General features: G+C 38.8%; 1 protein-coding gene across 2 annotated transcripts in view; it reads right to left on the reverse strand.

Moving 5' to 3' along the window:
* Positions 1 to 25921, reverse strand: part of brinp2 (bone morphogenetic protein/retinoic acid inducible neural-specific 2) — a 253346-nt gene that overhangs the window by 53544 nt on the left and 173881 nt on the right. For both annotated transcript variants that reach the window (XM_023261639.3, XM_023261640.3), the window contains one exon: positions 22454 to 22559. In XM_023261639.3, the coding sequence (XP_023117407.1) occupies positions 22454 to 22559 (106 nt within the window). The remainder of the gene's footprint in view (positions 1 to 22453; positions 22560 to 25921) is intronic.

Genomic DNA, 25921 nt, shown 5'->3' on the forward strand with positions numbered 1-25921 from the left:
CTAAATACAGCATTAGCATTCACGATATCATTTCTTTGACTAGTATAAGCATTGAAAGCTCCATTTCCTTCAAAGCAATCCATCAAAAAGCGGGCCTGCAATGAATTAGAAGCTGCTGAAACTCAAGTGTCAGTATCCTCAGTCAATTGTGTTTAATATCATCAAGCCCATCCTCTGGAAGCAGCACCTTAAGGCTCGACTGAAGTTTGCTTCTGATCACATGGACAAAGAAAGGTCTTCTGGAGGAAAGTTCTGGACTTGGTTAAAGCAAAAACTCAGGTGTTTGGCCACAGTGAGCAGAGAGAAGATGAGGCCTTGAACCCCAAGAACACCGAACCTACTCTCAGGCATGGTGGTGGTAGTATTATGCTCTGAGGCCATTTTGCTGCAACTGAATACTCCTTGAATGAACATTTAGACATGGAGCTTGAATTTCAGTTCTTTTGAACTAAGTAATTAAAATGTTTAGCTGTATTTCAGTGACTATGTGTGGTCCTTTTCTGCTGTCACATAGTTTGACACCAAAGTGACACCTCTAATTGGAGCGCCAATATATACATAATGATGCTAGCTAATAAAATATTCATCTGCAGGACAGCCTGTGCGCCATCACAGAATATTGCAAAGGGGTACTGACACAAACAGCACATACTATTTTAACTGTGTAAACAATCATGTCCATCAGTTTTTGGGCAGCTGCAAAATGCTTTTATTTTTTTTGCCTCTACACTTCACTATAGTGGATTTTAAACAAAGTGAGACATATGTAAAGTGTAGACTAGCAGCTTTAAGCCAGACATTTTTTTTAACATAGTCACAGACTTCAAAAGTAATTGGACAAACTAACATAATTAAATACAAGGATTATTTTTAATACTTGGATGCAAATGCAGTTAATGGCTGCCTAGAGTCTGGAACCCACAGACCAAATGCTGAGTTTGCTCCCTTGAGATTCTTTGCCAAGAACTTATTACACCCGTCTTCAGCTGCTGCTTGTTTGTGGGTTTTTCGACTCTCAATTTTGTCCTCAGCAAAAGAAAAGCATCTCAACTGGGTTGAGGTTAGGTGACTAACCCAGTTGTGCAGAAGCCTTCTATTTTGTTGCCTTTAGAAAGTCTTGGCTGGCTTTGGCAGTGAGGTACCGTGTTCTGCAGCAACTGACTGAATCTGTCACTTCAGAATTCATCCTGTTTCTTCTGTCAGCAGTCACACCATCAATACACCCCAGTGACCCAGTTCCATTGGCAACCATACATGCCCATGCCATCACACTGCCTCCCCATGACAGACAGTTGATGTAATCTTGGTGTCATCTATCCAAAGAATCTTGTTCCAGAACTGGGCAGACATTTTCTGAACGTCTTCCAGTAAAGTCTGCCGTGGTTTTTCTATTCCGAATGTTACCAGTGGTTTTACATCTTGAGGGAAATTGTCTGTATTTGCATCATAAAGGCGCTTCTTGCTATGCCCATCTTCTCTAGTGTGTTCGTCATTTGGCCAGATGTTGTGAAGGGGTTTTCATCACCACGGAAAGAATTGTGTGATATCCACTTCACTTGTCTTCCATGGTCTTTTGAGGCATGTTGTTGTTCCTGAGTGTGCCTTTGCTTTAATAATGCATGAAAGTGCTGATTTGCCTTTCTATTCTTGACTGTTACGAGTTTTCATCTTGTGGAAAATCCTCTGCAGTTACATTCATGAAAGTATCACTTGATTCAAGACTCTGACAATGATCTTTAAGAGTGTTCTTCACTTGGCTGGATGCTGTGATGAGGTTTTTCTTCACCCAAAAAATAATTGTGCAACTATAAACTTCAGTTGTCTTTTGTGGCCTTTGAGGCTTTCTGATGTTGCAGAACTTGCCAGTGCATTCCTTTTTTTTATGAATGCATGAAACGGTTGATTTGGCCACTCCTAAAGATTCTGCATCTCTCTGATTGGACTGTTCTGTTGTCAGTCCTTAAGATGAAACTCCTTCACTTGAATTGACACCGGCACTGGCACCGAATGCTAATTCATGTCTCTTTAATCTGTCACAAAATAATGAGGAAATCTGCCATGAAACTGCTTATTAGTCAACATCTAGATTATCTTTGAACCTGTGAAATTGAGGAACTCTAAAAGATGGCGATAATTCCTCAACAGTTTATGTAGTATTTTTATTCAACCCCTTTAATTAAAACTGAAAGTCTACCTGTCAGTCGTGTATTATGAATTTAAATATATAGGTATATAATGTGTGCAGTGTACTATCACAGGGACAGGACAATGGGTTTCTTTTTCTGATCATATCACTTTCAGTGGCAGTTCCTGCAGGAGCTGCTATAGGTGCATGTATGAGTAATAAAGTTGGGAAGACTGCCCAGGGATATGTTTCAGCAGCTTTGGGAGCTATCAGTAGCATCTGTCAGCTAGTCTGCAGACGCCATAAACAACCTGCTGTTCCAGCCTGTCATGTAAATGCTGTTTCCTATCTGCAGCTTTCATTATTTCTTCCCCCCGCTGTGTAATGGAAACCCTCAAATCATAATCAGAAAATGTATACAATTAATTTTCAAATCTTTAAAGTACTTTAAGACTGATAGTTTGGTCAGAATCAGGTTATTGGGGGTGCTTTCAAAAAAAGATGCATCTATTTGCAATAAGTTGTTTCAGCTTCAGGTAAAAATTGGATCTCATCATCTGACTATGACTCAAAATCACAAAATCACAAAAAGGAAACTTAGATAGGAAAAACTGGAGGAGAAATATAAAAAGATCTGGTGTTCTTTTTTTCAGTCATCTCAGGAAAAACACAGACACACACCACTATTTTGTATGAACAATTCTAGCTGTCCAACAGCAGGAGCTAGAATCTCTTTGCTGCAAACACACAAATAATGGCAGAAAAAGTGAGGCAAATATTTGGTTAGAATTTTATTTAAAATAGAAAATGTACCAGTCGTTGTTCTCATGAAATTTTGATATATTTTTTTGTAATTCACAACTGTGAGGTTAGTACTTTGCCCCATTTGTTGTCTGGATAAGATCAGATATACTGTACTGTTTTCAGGACTTTTTCAGTGAAACTATGATAACTCTCGTTTTTGTCTTTTAGAGAAAATAGCCATTTTACAGCTGAGGGTTGGTTCAGACTGACAACACCAAAATAAAAACAACTATTTGTTTCAGTCAAACAGCAACCTGCTTGACCTGCTTGCTTGTTTTTGACGCTTCTACAGGATGCAGTTCCTCTAATGGCCACTGGATGCTGGCTCCAAAAACGAGTCAGTACCCATTGGTTTGCAAGTTAAAATGTCCAGCAGAAACAAACATGTTTGTAGCTTGGTACAAAGATTTTTGTCCATAAAGCTAATATCTCCATTCATGATAACTATATGGGGAATGGTATTTTATACAACCCATTTATATAAAGTGTTTTAAGGCTTAAATAATAAAGAGTGAGGCTGCTTTGCTCAGTTTTGGACATCAGACTCAAAGGGATGCAGCCATCATTGATGTGAATGATTCTATCTGTGCTTTTTTTTTTTTTTTTTTTTTTTGCTTTGACGTCAAAATATTTGACACAAAAAGAGCTACACAGTGGAGAAAAAAGTACTGCCCAAAGCATGTGCACTCTTTTCTGTTGATAACTCCACAAAGTATAAATAATCATTGAATGTATAAAACCACAATTTTCTGCTCAGGGTTTAGCATCTATTATATAAGGAGGAATAAACAGACAATTGGATGACTTCAGAAACTTCTTTTACTAAGTGTATTTCCATCCCTCAGTTTTTCAAGGTGAGCATAGATAGATGGATGGATGGATGGATGGATGGATGGATGGATGGATGGATGGATGGATGGATGGATGGATGGATGGATGGATGGATAGATGGATAGATGGATAGATAGATAGATAGATAGATAGATAGATAGATAGATAGATAGATAGATACAATAACAGCATGTTTTGCAGAGCTTCTTGAAAGTCATCAAAATTTAAACAATCTTTGCCAAAATTTGGCTTTTTTTGCCCTCACGTTGGACACCTGAATAGAAAAGAGCTATTGTTAACATTATTAAAAACACTGCTTTTCCTCCACAGACAAGTCAAGATGCCTGGGGAAAGCCTGCGGGTAAAGTTACAGAACCAACAGTGGCCCTGCCTTGCTGAAATGTGCTACCTAAGGGCTGATAAACCAACATGGATTTATGAAATTGAACCTCCCACACAAAAATGCTGAAAATCACCCACAATTTCAACACTACTGTATGATTTAAGAAGCGGCGATTTGCAGGTTTTCACACAGTTTAGGTCTGATTAGTGACTCACCATGATGACTCAACTAAATATTCAGTCGGTGGGAAATATTTGTCCATCTTCATGTCTTTTAACAAGAACATAACAGAACATTTCACTGCCTTCAGCATTTAAATGATATAAAAAAAATACAGTGATATGCTAATTACGGTGCCAAGGTTCCATGCCTGCACAGCCTATTAAACCAAATCAAAAGCTGACGTGTGATCTTAAAAGTGCATCATCATCTCTGAGAAACCAGCAGGCAGCTTTCATAAGACTTGCTGTGTGGCGCTCACGCTGCTTCCCTGAATCGGTCTGTTGCTCCGTGTCTGTCTCCCTGTCTGGCTGTCTAATAATCATCAATTTGTTGTGTCAAAAGCTTCCTCTCCCCTCACTTCGCAATCTCATTCTGGATGATTTTCAACAGCCAAGTCAATCCCGCTGTGCCCTGCTATGAATATGCATGTCTCTTCTTTGGTATTTACTCTTTCAACGGCTTGGAAAGAGATGTAATTAGTCACATTTTTGCTCTTCCATGCTTTGGCAGGTGCTTTGAGGTTTTTGCAAGAGTGTGTCACTGTGTGTGTGTGTGTGTGTGTGTGTGTGTGTTACTTCCAAATTTGGCAGGGGTTTCTTCAGTTTGGGATACTGCTAAATAACACTCTTGCCATCACAAGTCACTAGCCCCCTATTCTCTGTGTCTCTTCCACCTCGCTGTTTGTTGATCTACAGTGTTTCCTCCTTGTTATCTGTCTTTCAGCCTTTCAGTTGCTGTCACTCCGTCACGCTGGGAGAGCTGTAGCACCAGTGGTAGCAGAATTACTTTCGATATAAGACATTACCAGTCCCTCTACATTTTTCACCAAGTTTTCAATCAAAATGTTGAAATGGAAATGTTAATTTACATATCTTCCAAGTTGCAAAAACACTGATACTAAAGGTAATCAGTGCAATATTCACTGCTTTTCATGTTAATGTTAAAACTCAGAAAAGATTGTGTTTATAGGTGGAATTATTTTGGAAAAAAAAATCAGTCCTATACATAATGTGATTGTAGTGGTCTGAGAGAATTGGCTGTTTTCAGGCCTTAGAAAGTGCTACCCATGTCAGGACATTTTAGCCAATTCCACAACTTTTTAGCCACTTTGAAGTGACCCAACCACCAGATGACTGGAAGAGGGCATTTACCCAAAACCGCAGTCTTTCACTACCCTAAATCAAAGTGCTTTAATAATGATTTGTACTTTTGTTGACTAAACCTAACCACAAACAGGACTCCAGATGTCTCTGGTGAGAAACTTGTGTGCTTCGTATGCCTGCCATCCACCCCAACCACCTCATGTTGACTCTGATAGAACTCATAAATGTGTTGCTTTATTGATTCCACATAAAAAGGAAGAACAAAATGCAGTCTTGCTTTTTAATGGGCTGAGCGCAAACACAGTGTGACAGTATGATTCCCTTGGAGCATTAGCCTGGAAATTCAACCTGCTGACCAGCGGCAGATGAGTCCCCCTATATGAGCCGGATTCTGCTCTTTTCTGTTCTTTTCTGTTAAAAGGGAGTTTTTTCTTGCCACTGTCGCCTTAGGGCTGCTCTGGGGGTTCAGGCATATGGGTTCTGTAAAGCATCTTGAGACAATTTGAATTGTAGTTGGCACTATATAAATCAAATTGAATCGAATTGAATTCAATTGAAATTAGCCATATTAGCATTCGACTGGATGTGTTTGTACCAGTATTGCAGCTACAATAATTAAATTGTCCAGCACTGCCCAGTTTACTATTTCCTGTCAATGGTGGTCCACAGAATATGATGGAAAAAGTTTTCTGCAATGGAATTCACTCAAAAGCCAATGTGGACTTGGCACACAAAAGCCACCAAACAAAACAAAAAGGAAAAAAAACAAAACTCTTTTAATCTCTGTTTTGGTTTGAGTGATTGGTGCATATGATTATAGGGAAGTTCATGGCCAAGAAACCATCACATTGCCCACCTCATCACCACTCATGCTCCACCTATTTTGTCATTTTTAATTAGACGGGAGTTATTAAGAGTCAGGAACTGCAAAGATAGTGAAGGCTGGAGAATGAGAGTCAAAACTGCTGTTCAAGAAACCTTGGTGTCATGCCACAGAGGATTCATCCATTGTCATGTATAGTTTATGAGTCAAACACCATGGCAGACTGATAACTGCTGCTTGTGATCTTGCTGCAGCTGCATTTTAGCAAATGTCTTCCTACTTATCCAACCAGTTTCAAAATAAAACATATATATTTCATGATTTGGGTTTTTATTTTCTTTCTTTCATTTTGCCATTCATTCAGTCTTGTTTTACCATAATTTACCTTCATGTCTTTGCAGACTTCACCTGATCTTCCCACCCCTCTGCATAGAATCATAGCTGATTCCACTCCACTGATCAGCCCTTCACTATTTACCTCCAACTCACCACTTTACCATTGCGGTGGCAGTTGGAATTGCTTTCCAGAGTTGTGTTTGTTCAATTATAACTTGCTCGTTTTTTGCTTGTGGCCTGGTTTCTGCCTCAGTCTGCTGCCTGTGGTTGGTATGTCTGCTTTTTGTTAACTTGTCACCATGCTTTTTGAAGTGAAGCTAACTTTTTTCTTTTACAACCTTGTCTTTATTGTAATTTCTTTGGGTCCACAAAACTCTGATATCTATGGCAGTCGGACAAACACCGATTGCTTCTCTGTAGCAGCACTGATTGCATAGTTCCACATCCAAAATATTGAACATTACTATGGAGAGTCACTTGTCAAGTTCAATTCCAGCACTACACAGTCCAGTCTTAAATATAAGACCGTATACTTGTATATTTGTGAGGGATGCAAACAGTGTTGACAGCATGCATTACTCATCAGTTGGAAGATGTGTAGGATTATGCACAGTGTAGTATGTACATGTTATGTGTGGTATTACAATAAACAGCTTTCACAAAAGTTCAGCTACCCACATCCAAAGTACCTTTCAACCTCCCTTTTGAAAAGTTTGAATCACTCTAACCCCGGTAGGCTGCACAGTAATTGTGTACAAAAATTGGCTCTGTGTATCCAACACAACTTGGTCGTTTTTTTATGCAGAGCATAATAAAAGTGCAAAGAGAAATTGAGGACGGTTTATTCAGCACCACTGTCAGGCGAGCACTTGTAAGTGCCTCTTCCTCCTCTCACCTACCTGCTTTTCACCTTGGACCCACATGTTGTTATTGCAGCCGCACATTAGTATTCAGCAAAACATCTGCTGAATCAAAATGAATAAAAACGCACACTTGAATGTGTCACATAATGTGACTAGAGCGAATATTAGCCACTATCTGGCATTTCATATAAAGCTCCAACGATGCAATTAAGCCCGCATGAATGTGAAAGGTGGGAATGATACGACAGACTTACTTTGCTTAAAAGGGGCCTTCAGCGTGACTCTTTCTGAATTGTGAGATACACATAAACTCGGAGAGAGAGAGGGATTAGCTGAAAAGGAGTCACATCCTCTAACATCTGAATGGAAGCTAAAATGAAAGCCTTTTCAGCAGTCAGTCAATCAAGTGAGAACATCTCTGGGTGAAAGTCCTTAAAAGAACTTGGAAAACAAACTTGTGCCCACTGTGTGATTTTAATGAACATCGGTGACGTATCTGAGACAGTTGCTTCCCTCAGCCCAGATAATATGTTGCAGAATGGAGTCATCCCATTAACAGTCATTTGATTTAAAATTAATGTTTAAGGTTCATTTCAAAGATAACATTCCCAAACTGGGCAGTTTTTTGAGAAATGTATCAAATTTACTAAATATATTCCTGCTAGGATACTGTTTGATGACACAGTTCCCAATGAACTTTGATTTCTTACCAGTACCACTACCAGTGACTGTTAGTAATGTGGCCTCATTAGTGTTTTTTGAATCATACATTATTTAAAGTTGTTAGTTGAGTGGATGAGTTAATATGTTCTCCTTCCATGGTTTCCTTGTGATTTGCACTTAAATGTTTTCTGGCACTAGCAGCTTGATCAATAGACGATATAGAGGCATTGATACTTTAAAGAAAAATCCAGAGCCTTCAAAATCTTTTATCATCATCCTATCTTTTTTCAATGATATTAAAAAAAAAAATCAAAAATAGAACAAGTTTTTAATAACATCTGACATTCTATAAAGATCATTCATAGGAATATGCTTTTTTGTGCATAAAAGATGACCATGAAGTGGACTGGAGTACCGGAGGATATTATGCATGAAGATATGATAGTGATTTGTCAATCACAAGGTAGCCCCACCCTAAAACATACTCTGCTTTATTGTCTATTTTCCTCTAAATGTGGCCACAATTTACAAAATGAACGTCATGCTGTATTTAAGAAATCTTTAAACTAGTCAACAAGACCATAAGCGTATTTGCAAAATATTTACTGAGGTAACAAATCAAAGGAGAATTGAAGTTATTTTCTCATAGACTTCTGTACAATCAGGCTTCTTTTTGCAAGCAGAGGAGTCGCCCCCTGCTGGCTGTTAGCAAGACTGCAACTATAACAGTATTGACCCAGTAATTAATCGACAGTGACAGCATTGGGTAGCTGCAGCCTCAGATTATAGACTGTATCATTGTGATGTTTCGAATGTGTTTGATTTGTCTAATATCCTTCTTTATACTGTAACTAACATGAATTGTGGATTTGTTTTACATATAAAATGAAGAAATTATCTCTTTGCGATTCTCTTAAACGTTACAGTCTTTAAAATATGACTCATGAATAAAATTAAGTCATTCCGATGCATTGATAACATTTCAGTCACATGTAAGCAATGCAGTCAAGTAGAAAATGCCATTATATGAGTTGAACTGGTCCTTTAAAGCTAATTAAACTGGTTAAATACATCTGAGCAAGTTCATGTAGAACACAGGAGGGGTATAATAATGCGGAGAAACAAGAATATTTGCTATTTAGATACCTGCTAACCGCGTCTTGGAGCACATTGGCTTCACTTTTCAGACCCGAAGGCTACGTTTGTCTTTTATATACAGTCTTCAGTCAAACCCCAAGAACAGCACCAGGAAAAAATGGTAATATTCTTGCATTAGGGGTGCTAAATTTTTTTAAAATGATGGAAAATAACCGTTTGAAACAAACTAGTGCAAATTTATATTTTCCAACCTTAAATTTACATTAGATCACTTGTATTTTTTTGGTCTTTCTGATGTTAAATGAAAGATATTTACAGGTGTAAAAGCAATTAGATAAAGGAATACATTTCTTTAGTGTACACGTACCTGTATGTGTATCTGAAAACACATTCATTCAAGATTTTTTTGGGTTAAAATTTCTGTAATTATACAAAAACCCGTCACTTCTTGTTTAGCTATCTTTGAATAATGAAAGGATTATTTTCATAAGACAAGTGATAATTAGATTCCAGTTTGTCAAACCTCAGGAATATCAATGTATGAAAACAAAAAATGTTGAGTTGCAGAGGCTCATAAATCAGAGGCGAACCCAGATGTGACTCTCCACACATTCATGCCCAAAATGCAGCTTTATTTCACAGCTTTCATTGATTGACAGTTGTTGGTGGTAATGTGACAAGAGATGGGGCGATGCACCGTCAACGGAAGAGGAAGATGGAGACTGCTAACTAAAAAACATGCTGTCTTAGTGTCTCCCAGAGCTTCTAATTCCCAATGTACAACTGGGACTGAGCGTTTAATAGGACATGACAATCACAGTGGTCAACAAAGTGAAGACAAGGCTCACAAAACATCATTCTGAATGACAGAGGAAAGGAATGCTGTGCATATAAAGACATGGAATGAAGAGGGAGAAAACAGAAAATCGTCTTGCATAATTACCCCTCCAGGTTGCTCCCTTCTTTGGTTGATTTATAGCCTATTTTAAGTTGGATTCTAATTCATCTAACATTGGTGTCACTTTATTAATTACATTCAGCTCTCTAAAGGGAGGATTAAGACAATCATTTAATCACTCAGTGAATCAAACAACCATCAATCCTCCATACTGTGAGTGTTACAAAGTTTAATCACATACAGATAGTGAGCCAAGTGCCAAACTTTGGCCCGCGTAACTGAGAGCAATTTGCCTTTTGAAGATAAAATTTATTTTTAGAGATTATGGATGAAAAGCTTCATCTGTCTTGTCTCAACTTGACCTTTAGAAAGGTTCTGTTTTTGGCTGGGAACAGTGGTAAAAATTATTTCATCACTCGCCTTTTGTTTTCAGTTTTTATCTCTTTCATCACACCTGTTTCCCAACACCGCCACAAATTTCAGGGGAAAAAAAAGCCTGTGGGTGTCTCCATTTGATGGGGGCTTTTAGGGTCATTACCCATGAGGCTTTGCCTCCATCCAGCCATAGATTTAGATCAGCCTAGTAAACCAGAAATAGCAGACCCACAGTTCCCTTTCTTTCTACCTCTCAACCTCCTGCAGAGAACACACTTTTCATTTTGGGCAATTTGAAGCTCTTAAGCCTCCCCCATGATCAGCACCCCTCTGTTATCAGTGTGTGTCTGAGAGTGTGTGTGTGTGTTCTCTCTAAGCCTTTGCTTTGGTGAGTGCTTGTCCACTATACTGGAATGCACTCTTGGCTGGAGAGGAGGTGCTGTTGGTACCCTTGGACCGTGCTCCGGCTTTCAGGGCCTCAGGCTTTGGCATTGGCTTCAATATACAGTAAAGTAGATGGGCTGGCACAGATGCTGCCGTATCACAGATTGTCAACGCTGCTCTTTATGCTGATCTTTTTTCTCCTTTGCCTGTCCTTTTCTTTCTTGCTTGTGAGGTTTCCATCCGACTGTCACTTGAATTTTCAGCAGACTTGCCCGAAGAATGAAATGCACATTTTCTTCAGCTGTTTTCCTGGGTTGTTTTACGCTTCTCTGAGTTAGTTGTCATGGGAAAACCGCTCTTATCACCTCAAAATATACAAGAAGCACTTTAGTCTATTGCAATAGAAAGAAAGGCGGAACTTCTCTCTCAAAGAGAAGTACATAAGTGACAGCTCATTTCTACTGTAATAGTGCACACAAAACAGTTTTTCTTATGGCTCATTTTGAATGATTCAACAAATGGAACCTATGTTTTCACATTCTCTCCTCGTACCATTTATTGTATTATAGATATTCTGATATCAGTTCAAACTATGATGAGTCATCTTCGTAGATTTTGGTCGTATAAAAAATGTTCCATGAACAATATGCAAAAGATGCATCAACTAGAGAAAAATCCATCTCCTGTCCTCTTGAGTTTTCACATAGTTTTTGCTCTTTCACAAATATTCGTCTTCATTATGGATGTATGCAAAACACAAGGCGGTTAGATTGGGAATAGATGAGACCTGCTGGGCGATGAGCGAGTAAAATCCTAAAGGTCTTTCTGTTAAAAGGGCAAAATGCCTCCAGAGTCACAAGTACTTTTTCAAAAGATGGGAGTTTTGCGTGGCTCTCTCCTCCATATCTCTGGCTGTCTTTAAACAACCTTTACATTCGAGGCTGCCATTTAGAGCTGTGATGTCAGAGCAGGTGCTGATGAGAAATTCGGTAAATGATTTATACACTGCGGTATACGGTGACAGCTGGTGTGCTGAGAATTTGTTTCAGTGACTGCCTGAGCTGAGGGAGGCACTTGACAGACCTCTCACCCTGCAGAGGAACTCACAAGTGTCATACAGCAGCTGTCCCCAGGCCCAGCTCCCTCTACTGATGGAATTCCAGCAGAGTTCTAAAGACCCATTTGGGGTGCTGTGGAGGAGGATCTGTTCAAGGTTTTCCCAGAGTCGCACTGAGCAGGCCACCCAGCAGCTGTCTGCAACCAACGGTGTCATTTATGGCTAAAAGCGGGGCCTGCAGATTCATCTTTGTGCTTGCATTATATGATCTTTTCTCGCTAATAAAATGAGAAACTACTTTGACTGTGTGGTAAACTGAGGACAACTGATTCTATATTCCAGGGACATCTGTGATCAAGTAATATTTCTATCACTGGGATCATGAACAGAAGAATAAGATAGAAATGAAAGGTTTGCTTGTTATTGAGAATGAATAGGACTGTGACAGTGTCTGCCACTCGTAGTTTGTATTTTAGGTTGGGGAGGGTTTAATATTCTGGGAAAGGCTTTTGTATTCAGGAGTTCGGTTTGTATTCATGGTCAAGAGCATTCTTTGTCATCCTTTCTCAATGCAACTGCAAAGGTTTTTTATGGAACCGACATACAGAGGTTTAGTATTCAAGCAACAAGCGAGGGTTGGTGTCTGAGTTATTCACTGAGGAGATTTTGCTCATAATTGGTCATAAAGATATGGAAGGACTGTGTGAAGCCTTCAAAATGTCTCCATGAAAAATCCTTCGCAATACATTTGAACTAGGTGAAATGTGAGAGGGTGCATTTGAGGCCATGGACAGATTTGACAATTGTTACTTATACGGCTGCTGGTTAAAAAGAGAAGACAGGTGCCATGAAAAAAACTGGGGATCTCCAGGAGAACGTGGAAAGAGAATAGAGGACAGGGTTACAGTCAAGCTATAAAATGGTAGCGGTTGTTGCAAAAGCCTTTTGAAGGTAGTAACCTGTCTGCAAATGAACTGACTACATTTACTCTCTGGTATCAGTTCTCTGCTAGAGTCACCTCAGTGGAGGACTAAAGTGGCCGTTTTGCCCCTGCCAGTGCAGAAGGGTGGCAAAGTCTGGGGGATTTACAAAGTGGACGGACTTCTTTCTAGTCAAACGTTCAGCAAAGTCTGTTGGTTTAGCTTGATGTCTTAAGGCATTCTTTTAAAAAGTGCAGCATTTCTTGGCATTAGGTCCATATAAATAATTCTGAACCTCACGATTTAAATCAAACTTGTGCCGATAAAGGAGGATGCGGACACTCTATGAAGCCCTGTGGATAGTGAATTAGGCATTGTGTCTGGGCAGGAAGCAAATTTGACCGTCATGCAGAATATGAGTGTTTATGTCCAGTCAATAACCTGTCATCAATCTAAACATAACCTTGTCTACTAATCACGACTTCTCAGTTTCCTCAATTAATGAAATTCTAATCTCTCTTTAAGTTGCCAAACTACAGTCATAGTGTGTCATATTGAGCATAACTACAATCTTATCTTAACCTTAATACTATACTATTCTCAATAATTACAATTCTAAAAATGTTAGGACATAGAAAGACCTTGTCATTGAACATTATCCAGGAGTTCATCCAATACATTCTTGACTAGCAATTGGATTTCTTTCCACGAATAGTGTGTATTTTTGGTGTCTTCTACAAACCGCAGTACCAAACTGCAGATAAGTTCAGGTCTGGCAGAATACCCAAGTGTTCTCCTAAGTTACTTCAGTCTTCAAGGATGATTGCTTGAAATGGTAATCAACAGCCTTCTGGTCTTGGTGCCTTAGCAGAAACACAATAGGACTTGAAGCATACAATTTTGCACAAAGTCAAGCTGCTAGGCTTGGTTTTGTGATTTAATATTTTAATGATAGAGGATTTTTCACATCATTTGTGTAATTTCAGGTATAATTTCATAATGTTAAGCTTCCTCTAGTAGTCATTGTTAAGTAAAGCCCTTTGCCCCTATCTCTGTTGCTCTGAGAGCATATGCCTCATCAATTTTACATAATATATTGTACACTAATGATAACTGGATGACATGTGTTCTTTTTCTGTTATTTCTGCAATCATTTGAATATGTTTGACACAGCTAGTATTTTGCTCATTCATGCCAACCTGCTTAGCCCAACGGCAACCTCCAGGGCTGAAAAATAAAGCCAAAAGTGACACAAAATTCCTCAAATGGCCACTTGAGACTGACCCAAAAGTAAGTCAATACCCATCGAACCCCCATAATAAAATATGTTTACAGCCTAAAATGGCTTTCTTATCCATAGCCAATTTCCCCATTCATGACAGATGTTCGGGGTTTAGATTGTATTTGAGATTTAAAGTGATGCAAAAGTGAGATTTTGTCCATTTTAAATGACAGGTGGATGAACAGTCTATCCAGAGACATGTACATGGCCCGCCTCAGCCTAACTCATGCCCTACCTGTTTTCTTATTTTCAGAATAGCTGGGGGTCAAGCAGACTGACATCCAGTCTGAGATGTACACTAGGCCTTAATATGTGCTGATTTAGATGCCACAGTAGCTCAATCAGTCAGATGGAGAGAGATCTGCTTTTGTGACTTTTCAGAATCTGAAGGAAGAAGATGACTTCATTCACTTACTGGCCCAAAAATAGTTCTGAGAGTGGCTCACTGATCGAGAAATGTGTGCTTTTTTTTTTTTTTTTTTGCAGTTGTTGAAAATCAGTCATCAGCTTTCTCATGATGATTGGAAATGTGCTGGCATAAATGGTACACAGAAAATGAGGCGTCTCAACCACAGTGATGGCTTATTCACACACTCTTTGGACTAAACAGACTGGTGCAGCCATATGGGGAGGTTACACAATATGTTGTGAGGACAGTGACAAATGTTGTGCAACATTTGTTTTCTGACGACGAGGTTGAAGGCCTTTCTATGGGCAGTAAAGGACCAATGAGAGAGACTAGTCATGATGCTCTCCACAGAGCAGGGGTATATGTACATTGCAGGCCTGTTTACTCAGGAAGAGAATGGTCAACAAGACAACCAAACAAACACAAGCAGCTGTGCTCTGTGGGTCAGGGTTAGAATAAGAGTAATAGCAGTAGTGAGTGGGTGTGGATCTGTGACAAGGATTTTTTATGAAAAAGCAGCTCAGATGCATGCTTTATTTCAAGATAATGTGGAGCTTAGGTGGAATGAAAAGTATGCTAAATTTTCAAGGATATTATCAGTTTAAAACCAGGTATTTACCTTTGAGTATGATACAGAAAGTTAATAGAACTTTGGTTCAAGAACAAAGATTATGCTTTACCTGAACTAATATTTGCACCATAAAGTTGTAAGAACTAAGATTATTTGTCTTTTTCGGACTCAAACCTATTTGATAAAACTCACCCCTCGACTTTAACCTTGACTGCAACCAACTAACCTGCCATTATAATAAACAAATTTACAGTACTGACTACTTATGCTTCTCGTAGTGCAGAACGTCCTTGCAAATGTCAATAATTCACTTGTTTTGTAAAAAATATATTGTTATATAATGGCATAGGACAAAACCAAAAACAAACAAACAAAAAAGAACAATGTCTTGTAAACCCAAGTTCTGAAATGGCAACAATATTCCAATTGTGGTAATTTTGAAAAGACACTGACAAATCATTCATACACATTACCAGAGAACAGCATTACTAGCAGGTTCTCGTAAACCTGTGGCCAAACTGCTCGTGTGCTACATGGATGACTCATATGTCACGCATGGAACTGTACTCTCCAAGGCTGCATGTCGATGAGCATCAGTCCTATACTTGCCTCAGGATGGAGTTTGACTTCTATAGAATGATTTCCAGTGAGTTCTTAGTCACATGGAGCATTGTGTTGAGAGCAGTGTTGCATTTTTCAGTTTGTGAGTGAACATTGCGTAAACTAAAGGTTACCTAAGCCAACTTATCCACTGGATTCTGTAGTTCAAGTCCTTGTCTCTCCCCACACAGTCCTGTTTATTACTGTTACTGGATTTACTTTTGTTGGACCCTTGACGCATTGTGGATACACTCATACACCACCCACACGCACACAAACACACTCACCTTCTATATACACAGTAACAACACACAACTAATAACCTAATAGGTTTAATATTGAAGACAAAAAGCTTTGCAGAAACACTGAATGAAAAAAGAATAATGAGGAGTTACCAACTAATTTTTAATGCGTCACTCTGATTCAAAGCTGTTTTCATAAACCATTACTGATAAGAAAGAGGCACCAAAGCAGTGGTCTTTGCTGCACTGAAACACACACAGATACAAAGCCTAAAGACACACAACATACACAGGCATGCAATCAGTCAGAGATCAGAAAGAGTAAGAACAATGAAACACTAAAGCATTCTGGGAAAAGAAAATACAAAGAGAAGTCTTCTATTTGCCTAGAGAAAATACAGCACGGAGCTTCAGAGATTCTACCCAGTCACCACTACAGTACATAATGCAATACTATTCTGTCCCATAAGTCTGATAGTGTTTTGTTCTTTAAAGATTTATTAGAAAGACCTCAAAAACAAAGAGACTGTGTAGTTAGAGTAGTTCATCCTCTTTTAATGGAAAGGTGCATTTGTAACAATTGGACAAATTTAGGAACTATTGGGTAAGTACTCATTCCTACGTGGACGCCAACACTGGAGACAACAATTCTGGAGAAGTCCTTCTGTGGTACTATTAAGAAGAGTTATGGGATCTTTAAAAATAACCTCCCACACACAGAACTAATACAAAATACCCCAGCACTTCTCTCATAATTATTCCTTAAGAGACTACATACCTCAATATAGACTTTACTTAGTGCTACAAAAGCCAGAAACAACTTGCACGACCTAATTTTTCGTCGACAAAGCTCCTGGGATGAAAGTTCTGAAATACCAGAAATGGAAGCCATCAAGTTAATTGGCTGCAATTAGACTAAAAGTTTACCCTTGGAAATTGCAGCGAGCCTTCATTTCATTCATTACACCATTAGTAAATAGAGAGGGAATTTACACCAGTGACATCACTTTATCTCAAAGAAAAGATTAATACGGTGCATTTAAGAAATTTTACCACTAAGATACAGTTCACCTCAAACCAATGTCTTAATGCACCAATGAATAACACTTCTCTAGGACTGAACTGGACAAATGCAATGCTAAACTCATTTTTTAGTGCTAAAATGCTCATATTGATTATTTATAAGTCACTGTAAAACTCGAGAGGACCCTTAAAACCCATTTTCTTAACCAGTTTCTTAATATTAATGATGGAGTCCTATACTAGATTTATGTATTTGCTTATTTAGTGCTCTACTCACTGGTTTTAAAGAGTGTGCTGGCGGAGAGAAGTGGTACTTTCATGCACCAATCAGAGCATAGGGCATAAGAATGCAATCTGATCACGCTTTCCTTTTTGTATGTTTGGTGCAGTGAATCTGATTAAACTACACTTACACAGTCCTAGTGAAGCTCACTGGCTGAGTTAATTCATAAGTACAGATATTTTTTGACCTTTGAAGCTGTAAAATTTGATTTATTTGGCCATGCGAGGGAAGAAGAGAAAGCTGTGCCCAAACATCCATCCAATATTGGCTTATAAAGCTAATATGTTAGCAAATTGATGCCTATTTCCAGGCCCAGCAGACACAGAGCAACATTATCAGACATTTAGAGTCCTGTTTCTGGCCATTATCGTCATTCTCCTTTATACTCTGTTTTGGTCTCCACCAGCTTCGGAGGAAAATTTCTAGTTCTTTAGCTGCTACATGCAGAGATATGTTAACCATCTATTCCTCCATTTAATGGTCCAGCCTAGGCATGGTCCAGCCTAGACAGGTGACAAATTCACCATAGAGTTAATACAACGAGACAGACAAACATGTATGCTTACACTCACACCTACAGTCAATTAAGAATCACCAATTAACCTATGTATATCTTTGGACTGTGGGAGGAAGGCGGAAAACCCACAGAAAACCCACATAGGCATGGGTACAACATACAAACTCCACACAGAAAGGACAAAAACAAGCATTGAGTTCAAACTCAGAACCTTCTTGCTTGTTAGCCAGCTACTGTTAATTTGTCTTTCTGCTGTTTGGGGCTAAGAACAATAGGTTTATCCAGCGTCTTTGATAGCAGCTGTGAAACTGAACTAATCAGTAAATCTGTGGTGAATGAAGCCAAAGTCATTCTAAAAGAACCACAAAGCTAGGAATGCAAACAATTGTGTCATATTTCTTTGTAGGTACAAGTGACAGCTTAAATATTATACATAGTCCTTATCCTTAGTCCATTTATCCTTTGTTAATCTACAAATACTAAGTAGCACAGCTTTAACTTTGATTGTTGTTCATTCAGCCACACTTGTAGAAAATGTTTTCAAGTGCTTTAAGTCACCTTTTAAGAGGGATGACACTCTAAATATGCAGGACAATCTATAATGCTTTTATATATGCTATACAAATGACTCTCAATGCATATTCCAGTATCAAGTGTTAGTAGACAGAATTGTTTCTCTGACACCAAGGTATTTTCTCCTTACTTTGTTAGATGCTGCATTGCTGCCAGATCCCATGCTGATAATACTCATCATTTCAGAGGCAGAGCGTACACTGACTGCATTCCAACAACACAGTTGCCTTTGGCCTTACAATAGAAAAGCAAATTATACTTCAGCTTTGGAGAACTCTAAAGTACCGTCTGTGAAGCAGTGGTTCAATGAAACGTGTGATATCTCACCCTTGGGATTAGATGCAGTCTCAAGGACGAACTCAGATGAGTAGAAAGTTTGGTCCCTGTTTGTCTCCTTTTTGAGAGAGGTTACAGATCAGCACTAGTGACTATTGCTATTTGATAGCTCTTGAAGGAAAGGACAAGGTCAGATGGATGGGGAGGATAATGACATTTTGATATATTCTTCTTTTCTTTAAGCTTTTTTAAAATAATTTTGTCTATTATACACTCTGCCTAAAAGCCTATTTTGTTATGTACTGAGAGGCGGTAAAGTTTCAGACAACATTGGAAGGCTGTCATATTTTCATACAAGCCAGTAAATACTCAGAAAGTTTTAAGTTTTACAAACATACAGAAACACAAAAAGTTCTAATATGTAAAGGTTTATCCTCTATTGAAGCAGTATTCACATGATACTCAGATTTGATTGTCTCATTAGTAGATTTTGTTTAAAAGTTCAACTTGCAGCCAATACTATAAATATGTTAGCGCCTCAAGTTTCCAGCAAAGCACTGCCTAATTAGTACCGTGACGGTATGATAGATAGGAAACATAGCATCAGAACTAAGTGGCAGAAGTCAAGTACTTGTTTCAAGAAAAGAGGGACTTTCTCAGCGTCAAATCAAGGCCAGACTGAAAGGTTCTAAAGGGGTAGCGCATAGTACCCTGAAACACTGGAAACTGGGCCATTTGTATCCAAAGCAGGGTCAGGCAGCAAAAGTGAGAACACATCAATAAATTAAGCTTTGTTTACTCAGAGATAGAAAAGCAATTTCAGCACAGATACAGAACTGACCAAATAAAGAGCACAAGTTTCCAAATTAGCAAAAGTCCTATAAAAATAAGGCCGCCCAGTAGTAAATTTAGAGGACAGCAGCATCTCTAAACCATGTCTCAATATGGGAGACAAGGTCAAACACTTCGGGTGGGCTAAGACATAACAGAATTTCACAGTGGTCAATGGGCAAAAGCCGTATTTACTGATGAAACCCATTTAGATTAGTGGCAGTGACAGAGGGGTGTATGTTAGTGGATCCACAGGAGCAGATACCACAGTGAGTCTAACCCACTGTGAAACATGCTGCTGTGAAAATTCAAGCCTTGAGGGGGTATTCTACTCTGGAGTTGGACATCAGCAGCACATTGACTTCGTTCTGAGCAAGAAGAAGCAGCGTTTCATTCATAAGAGAATGCATCTTTGTGGAGAAGGATTTAAGTTCAAGTACTCCTTAAAGCTTAGACTGGAAGACCAAAGAGGACTGAAAAGTGCTGGACGTCATGGACTTTACCATACAGTTACCTGACCTCAACAAATGCAAAAATGTAGCATCTTCAGCAGTGGTCTCAGACTTTTGATCTTGCCAACAACTCTTAAACAAAGCTGTGAACATCATTTTGGCAGTAGTAATGGGAACTGTCTGCTACTGCATTATTAACAACAGAACATTGCCTCAGAATAAGTTGCATTTTTTTGAGATAGAAAAGTTGGAATGAGGTAGTTAGTGTGGGCCATGATGTTCACTGTGAACACAAAAAAAAGCAGATTCCATTAACAAAATTCTTTGAAATAGACAAGTCATACCATATTTATCTCAGGTTATCTTGTTTTGTCATCCTAAAGATAAGGAAATGTGTCTCTGCACCAGATTTACTCTCCCTAGGTGGCTGATTCAAGCAATTTCATTTCCACGTGCATACAAATAGCAATTAGCCTAAACAGGCACTTTTTTGTTGATTATTATCTTTCCCTGTCATGAAAGCAGCAGGGGATGTGCTATATTATTAAACAGGACTGCATTAAGAATGAAAGCAGAAGCCAGTGGAAAATTGTATTAAGCAAACCACTGTGATGTTATTGGTCTTTCCTGCCCATATACCACCATGGCAAAAGAACCTTTGGCTCTTTTTAAATTCTACGTAGATATACAAGGAGCAGAGGCCTTATTGTCATAACAGTAGGGTTTACATCCCACCAATATGTTTAATATGTCTATTCCCTCTCAGTAATTATGTAGTCTGAGCCCTCAAAATGTTCACCAAAGACAAATTTGTTGCCATCAATATTCAATGTTAAACCGACACAACCATGAACTGGATGTACATCATTCAAACTCAACATAAAAACTACCTGTACAAAACTGTGTATGTTGCCCTTGTATCACAAGAATAGCAGCAACATTTCAGGCCATGGACTCTGGGGGTTTCCTATGGTATGTATGAATGTCTCTGAGTCATGGACTGTGAGTCTCGCTCAAAGCAGCCACACCTATGATTATAGATAACTTTCGAATGATGCAATTCAAACAAGCGAGGTATAAAGAAATTTATCCCCCGAACAGTTATCATGACTGGGGAAATTAGCTAAAGGGACCAAAACTGCTTTGTGTGCTGTGGTATAAACATGTTTATTTCTGCTGTAAAGTTTGACATTTTAACATCAGGTTCTATGGAGACTGACTCATTTTTGGTGTGCGCCCCAAAAGAGATACAGCTCATAAATCCTCTTCTCCATCAAGTTTCTGTTGACCGCATCCACCTCTTCTCCATCATGACTTTGTTCTGTCTCTGCATTCTCTGCACACCCTCCATCTGATTTCTGCAGGGACGTTCATTGTTGTTGTTCAACATTGCATTGAAAAAAACAGCACAGAGGTCTCACAACCAGCATGTCGATCAATGGCCCAGTACAAAAAGTAACCAGCAGTAATCAAATCAGGTAAAAAAAAACAAACTTAAAAGACACACAGATCATTACACCACTGGTATATTCATAAGAAATGCTCTGTATAATTGCATACAACAAATACTGAGTAAAAGAAGTGTATAGAAGAGCATAATCAAAATTGAGTATAGTAGTAATATAGTAGCATTAACTCTAAGTACAATTTACTGAAAAACATACATCTATCAGAGTAAATGCAACTCATTACTAACCACCTCTGAAATTTCAATGAAAGCTTAAATGCTTTATATCTTTGTAAAGCTTCCTCTGCCTCAATGTCATAGTGTTCCCACTCATTCTCCAGTCCTTTCTGGATCATCTCCTAATATATAACTTCTTTTAACTTTCATCCCTGGTGATCACATATTTCTGTATTGGTAGCCTGCCTGCTACCAAGTAACTACAGAAGATAGTAATTGCACATTAAACTGAATTACACAACAGGTTTCGAGGCAAAAAGCTTATTAAAGAAACAAAATTACTCACACTTTAGTTTACAATCTGGCTGAATGGCAAAGAGAGATTTTCCCCCATCAAAAATCTATGGTTGATGATTTGATGAAAAGTATAATTAAGCAAGAAGACCAGTCCATGCATTAGCCCTTCAGCTGTATTTGTGCCCCAGGTGTGGATGGAGAGGTGAAGCTGAGGTCAGTGCGACTAGACACGGTCCATCTACAGCCTGGTAAGATAACAGATTCCCCATGAGACGGAGAGCCATTCAGGCAGAACCAGACATATAAACTACTGCAGCGTAAAGTAAAGGGTCATCCCAGCCAACTACTACATGCAGGAGGTGAGAGGCTTGGCAGTGTGGTGGCTGGAGGTGGCGGCAGTGTGTGCTCAAGTGTATGGAAAATCCTATCCCGTCAGTGGATCTTTTTGTCAGGGCTGAGGCTGTGTGTGTGTGTGTGTGTGTGTGTGTGTGTGTGTGTGTGTGTGTGTGTGTGTGTGTGTGTGTGTGTGTGTGTGTGTGTGTGTGTGTGTGTGCATGAACTGAAGGTGAGTATATGAGAGAATATATGTCTGTTTGTGTGTGTCTGTGTGTGTGTTACCCAGCCTTACCCTTTAGGTGGATCTTATTTTCCGGGCTGTGCACCAACACCGAGCTGACTGAGTCCAAGCTGTCGTAGTTACTGCAGCCAAGAGGGCCCGTCCTCGTTTCGGTTACCTGGGAAACAGAAGGAGGACACATCTATTTACTCGTGCCGCATGTACACGTATATATGTGTTGTAATGTCACATTAGCAGCGAACGAGGCAGATGTTTGCTCAAGTTTCTGGCAGTCAGCTCGTCGCAGGTGGAGTGTGTGAAGGCAGGCAGTGGACTGGATGTGGCAGGAACTTCTGACAGCAGAGAAAACTAGCGCCATCGTTTTCCTTCACTCCTACACCTGCAACCACAGCTGGCTGCAATGTGGAGGCTGCCTCATGCAGAACAGCGCAGGGGAGGGAGTGAGGTAGTGCAGGTGATTGCGAAGGAGGTTTTAAAGAACGAAAAAAAAACAAAGATTAGGAGGGAAGGTTGCATTGAGTTAAATGCTTTCTCATAGTTATGTGCTTCAATAGAGGCATGATGATAGCAGTATACGTCTCTGCCCTGAATTCAACCACATTTGCAGGTGTATTGGATTTACAGCACAGCAGCAGGTGTCAGACCACTGGTTGCATTGGTTATTTATTTTTTATTACAAACAACTGACTGTGTACAACGATGGATGATGCACCACCAGTCCTTCTCATAAAACACAAGCAGTGAGCAGGTGGTGGAGACGTGGTTCGATGCTCCACCTCCCGTCTGGTTCAGATGTGGGTTCACATCCTTTGAGCTTCATGTTGCGTCATTGCTGTGATATTAATCGTCTTGTGTTGTTCACTGTAAGCTTGTCATTTTATGATAAAAAATAAGTCGTGACTGATAGTTACTTAGCAAGCTAGCTACATATCAGCTGATCCTCCTGTACATTGGTTGTTTTTTTACGTTGTTTTGTGTTTCCAATAACTTTTTCTGATGCAGTAGTTCAAAATGTGCATAAAATATATTAGAGAAAAACAGCTAATGAAAACATGTAAATGCTAAGTGGCTAAAATGTTGTCATGCTAATAATCTTAAAAAAAAAAACCCATGATATTATATGCTTGCTAATATTAGCTAACTAGCATTAAATAGCACCAAATGCAAAGCTGATATTGATGCTATTAGTTTGCAAGTACTTCATCATAATCCAAAGACTTAATCTTGTAATTTTGACCTGATGATGTTGCTACATGAAAAGTTAAGGAATCATTAAGTTATTACAAATCATCCCAAGGAAGGCATTAAATCACCTCATGCATTATTCTTTGTATCAGACCATCTTCAATATAAGGCTTTCTTCATATTACATTGGGTAAAATATCAGTATAACACTGACATTGGAATATTTTTTCAATCACCCTTAAGAGTTCAATAGTGGGTCTACTATTCATCTGTATATTTAAATATTTAAGTAATAAATTGGATAAAGTGCTTGTTCAGTCTCTTGTTTGTTCCATTTATTCAACTTCAACTCATAAAACTGGCAGGTTGTATTTTTTTCCCTTGTTTTTTTCAGTATTTAGCTAAACTATCACTGAGAGAAATTCAGAATGGTCACAAGTCAAATTCCTTCTATGCCCCATAAAGCATCACTACATGCTCTTCTTGGTCAGAACAGGTCTACGATACTTCTGCTCAGTTCAGGATGCTGAATAGTAAGGGAAATTTTGCATATTTTATTCTGTTGTCAACCCTGTTATTTTTATAACATCCTCATACATTCCCTTATAAACCCCTACACTCCCTCTATGAAGACAACAAAGAAGAGAACATCCATTTATAGTTTATTTGTGACTTCCTGAAAACTAAATTAAGTATTTTCTATTAAAAGAAGCGATAAAATCAGTCAGATGTCCCTGAAATTTCTCCAATGAAGGTCAATAAAATATTCAGCGTAGCACAGACATCTGACCTGGATATCAGAGCCTCTGAAGCAGACGTCACAGAAAATATGATACATAAACGATAGTCTACTCATCACGATGTGCTGCTATTTGAGGACTGGGAGAAGAACAGCAGATAGAATGATAAGAGAAATGTGAAGGAAGAGGCAAAAAAAAGTCAAGCACAAAATAGAGATAAAGGGCAAACAAACACAAGACAGAGGGAACAAGAGGATAAAAGAATGAGAGGAAAAGAACATCCAAAAAAAATAAGCAAAGATACCAAAAATTGTTAATTTTCAGAGTGAGGTTAAAATTGTAAGGCTTAAGAAGATGGATATGGCCTCTGGCAAAGCCATTCTCCAGCTAAATCGAGCTATTTGGCAAATGGTGGAGCCTGTGCAAATTTGCCGGCCTTAAAACATCCTGGTTGCTCCCATCTTCACACTCTGCATTGCATTAAGATTGCATCTAGAATATTATCAAAAGAAATGGAAGTTTTGCTTCGAGGCGCAATAAAAGATACACATCTCAAACATCGCCCAAATATCTAAAAGAGAAAAAAAAATACACAGACATTGCTGAGATGGAGTTAAAGATTAGCGGGGGATAAAGACGAGCAACAAAGGGAGATTAATGGAGGAAAGGGGATTCTGGATTGTTGTTCAAGCCACAGATCATTTCTACTTTTAAAATGAACCACGTTCAACTGTTGCATTTCATTCATGGTTCTGTAACAAAATCGGTTCTATGCTCTCACTGAATTCAGCATCTTGGAGTGAATTCAGACTGAACACGAAGTCAAGTTTAGCATGTTGCACTTCCTATGATTCCAGAAAACCAGAGCATTAAATTCAATATGTTGCTGGCTGGCTACAGTGTGCGCGCTGGCTGTGAAAAGCCACAGAAACAGTCAGAGTGATAAAACAGTCTTTTAAATATTTGGCTTCTGAGTTGTAATTTTACACTAAAAATGGTTAGAGTTAAAACTGATCCAGGATGGGTCAAAGCCATACAGACCCAACAGTGATTTAAGTTTATCCAGCACTATTTTTTTAATGATTTGGCAGTAAAATATGCAAATTTTTACCTAGAGTGGATAAAAAAGCTGAAGTTTTATCTCAAAATGTTTTGATAGTTGTATAAACCAGAGTTCCTATTATCTTTAGAAGCTTTCTACCAATGGATACAGGGTAAAATTAACTCATTATTGCACTGGTGTTGTATAAATCCTTTTGGCTCTGTTTTAACCCAGTGATTTCACATTATTCTTTTTCAGAATCGGTTAATAGTTTCAAATTCTATGGCTGGATTGTTCCTGTATTAAAATTTGCCATTGTGTAGAGTACTTTTGTAGTGTTTGAGCAAAGTTAAAGGTGAGCTAGTGTGCTTGAGCTGCAACAAGTAGGGAGAGGTGAGTCAGTGAGGTAGACATGATGTAGATCCACACATTCTACAAGCACCAACAATGTTGAGTTACATCCGAGTCATTTTTGGGTAGGAAGGGATTACTGTCAGGAAGCTTTCAAATATGTAACTTTGACATACAGAGATTGATTTTTAAGGGTGTAAT

This window comes from Amphiprion ocellaris, chromosome 10 (assembly GCF_022539595.1).
Source record: "Amphiprion ocellaris isolate individual 3 ecotype Okinawa chromosome 10, ASM2253959v1, whole genome shotgun sequence".
Classification (NCBI taxonomy): Eukaryota; Metazoa; Chordata; class Actinopteri; family Pomacentridae; genus Amphiprion; species Amphiprion ocellaris.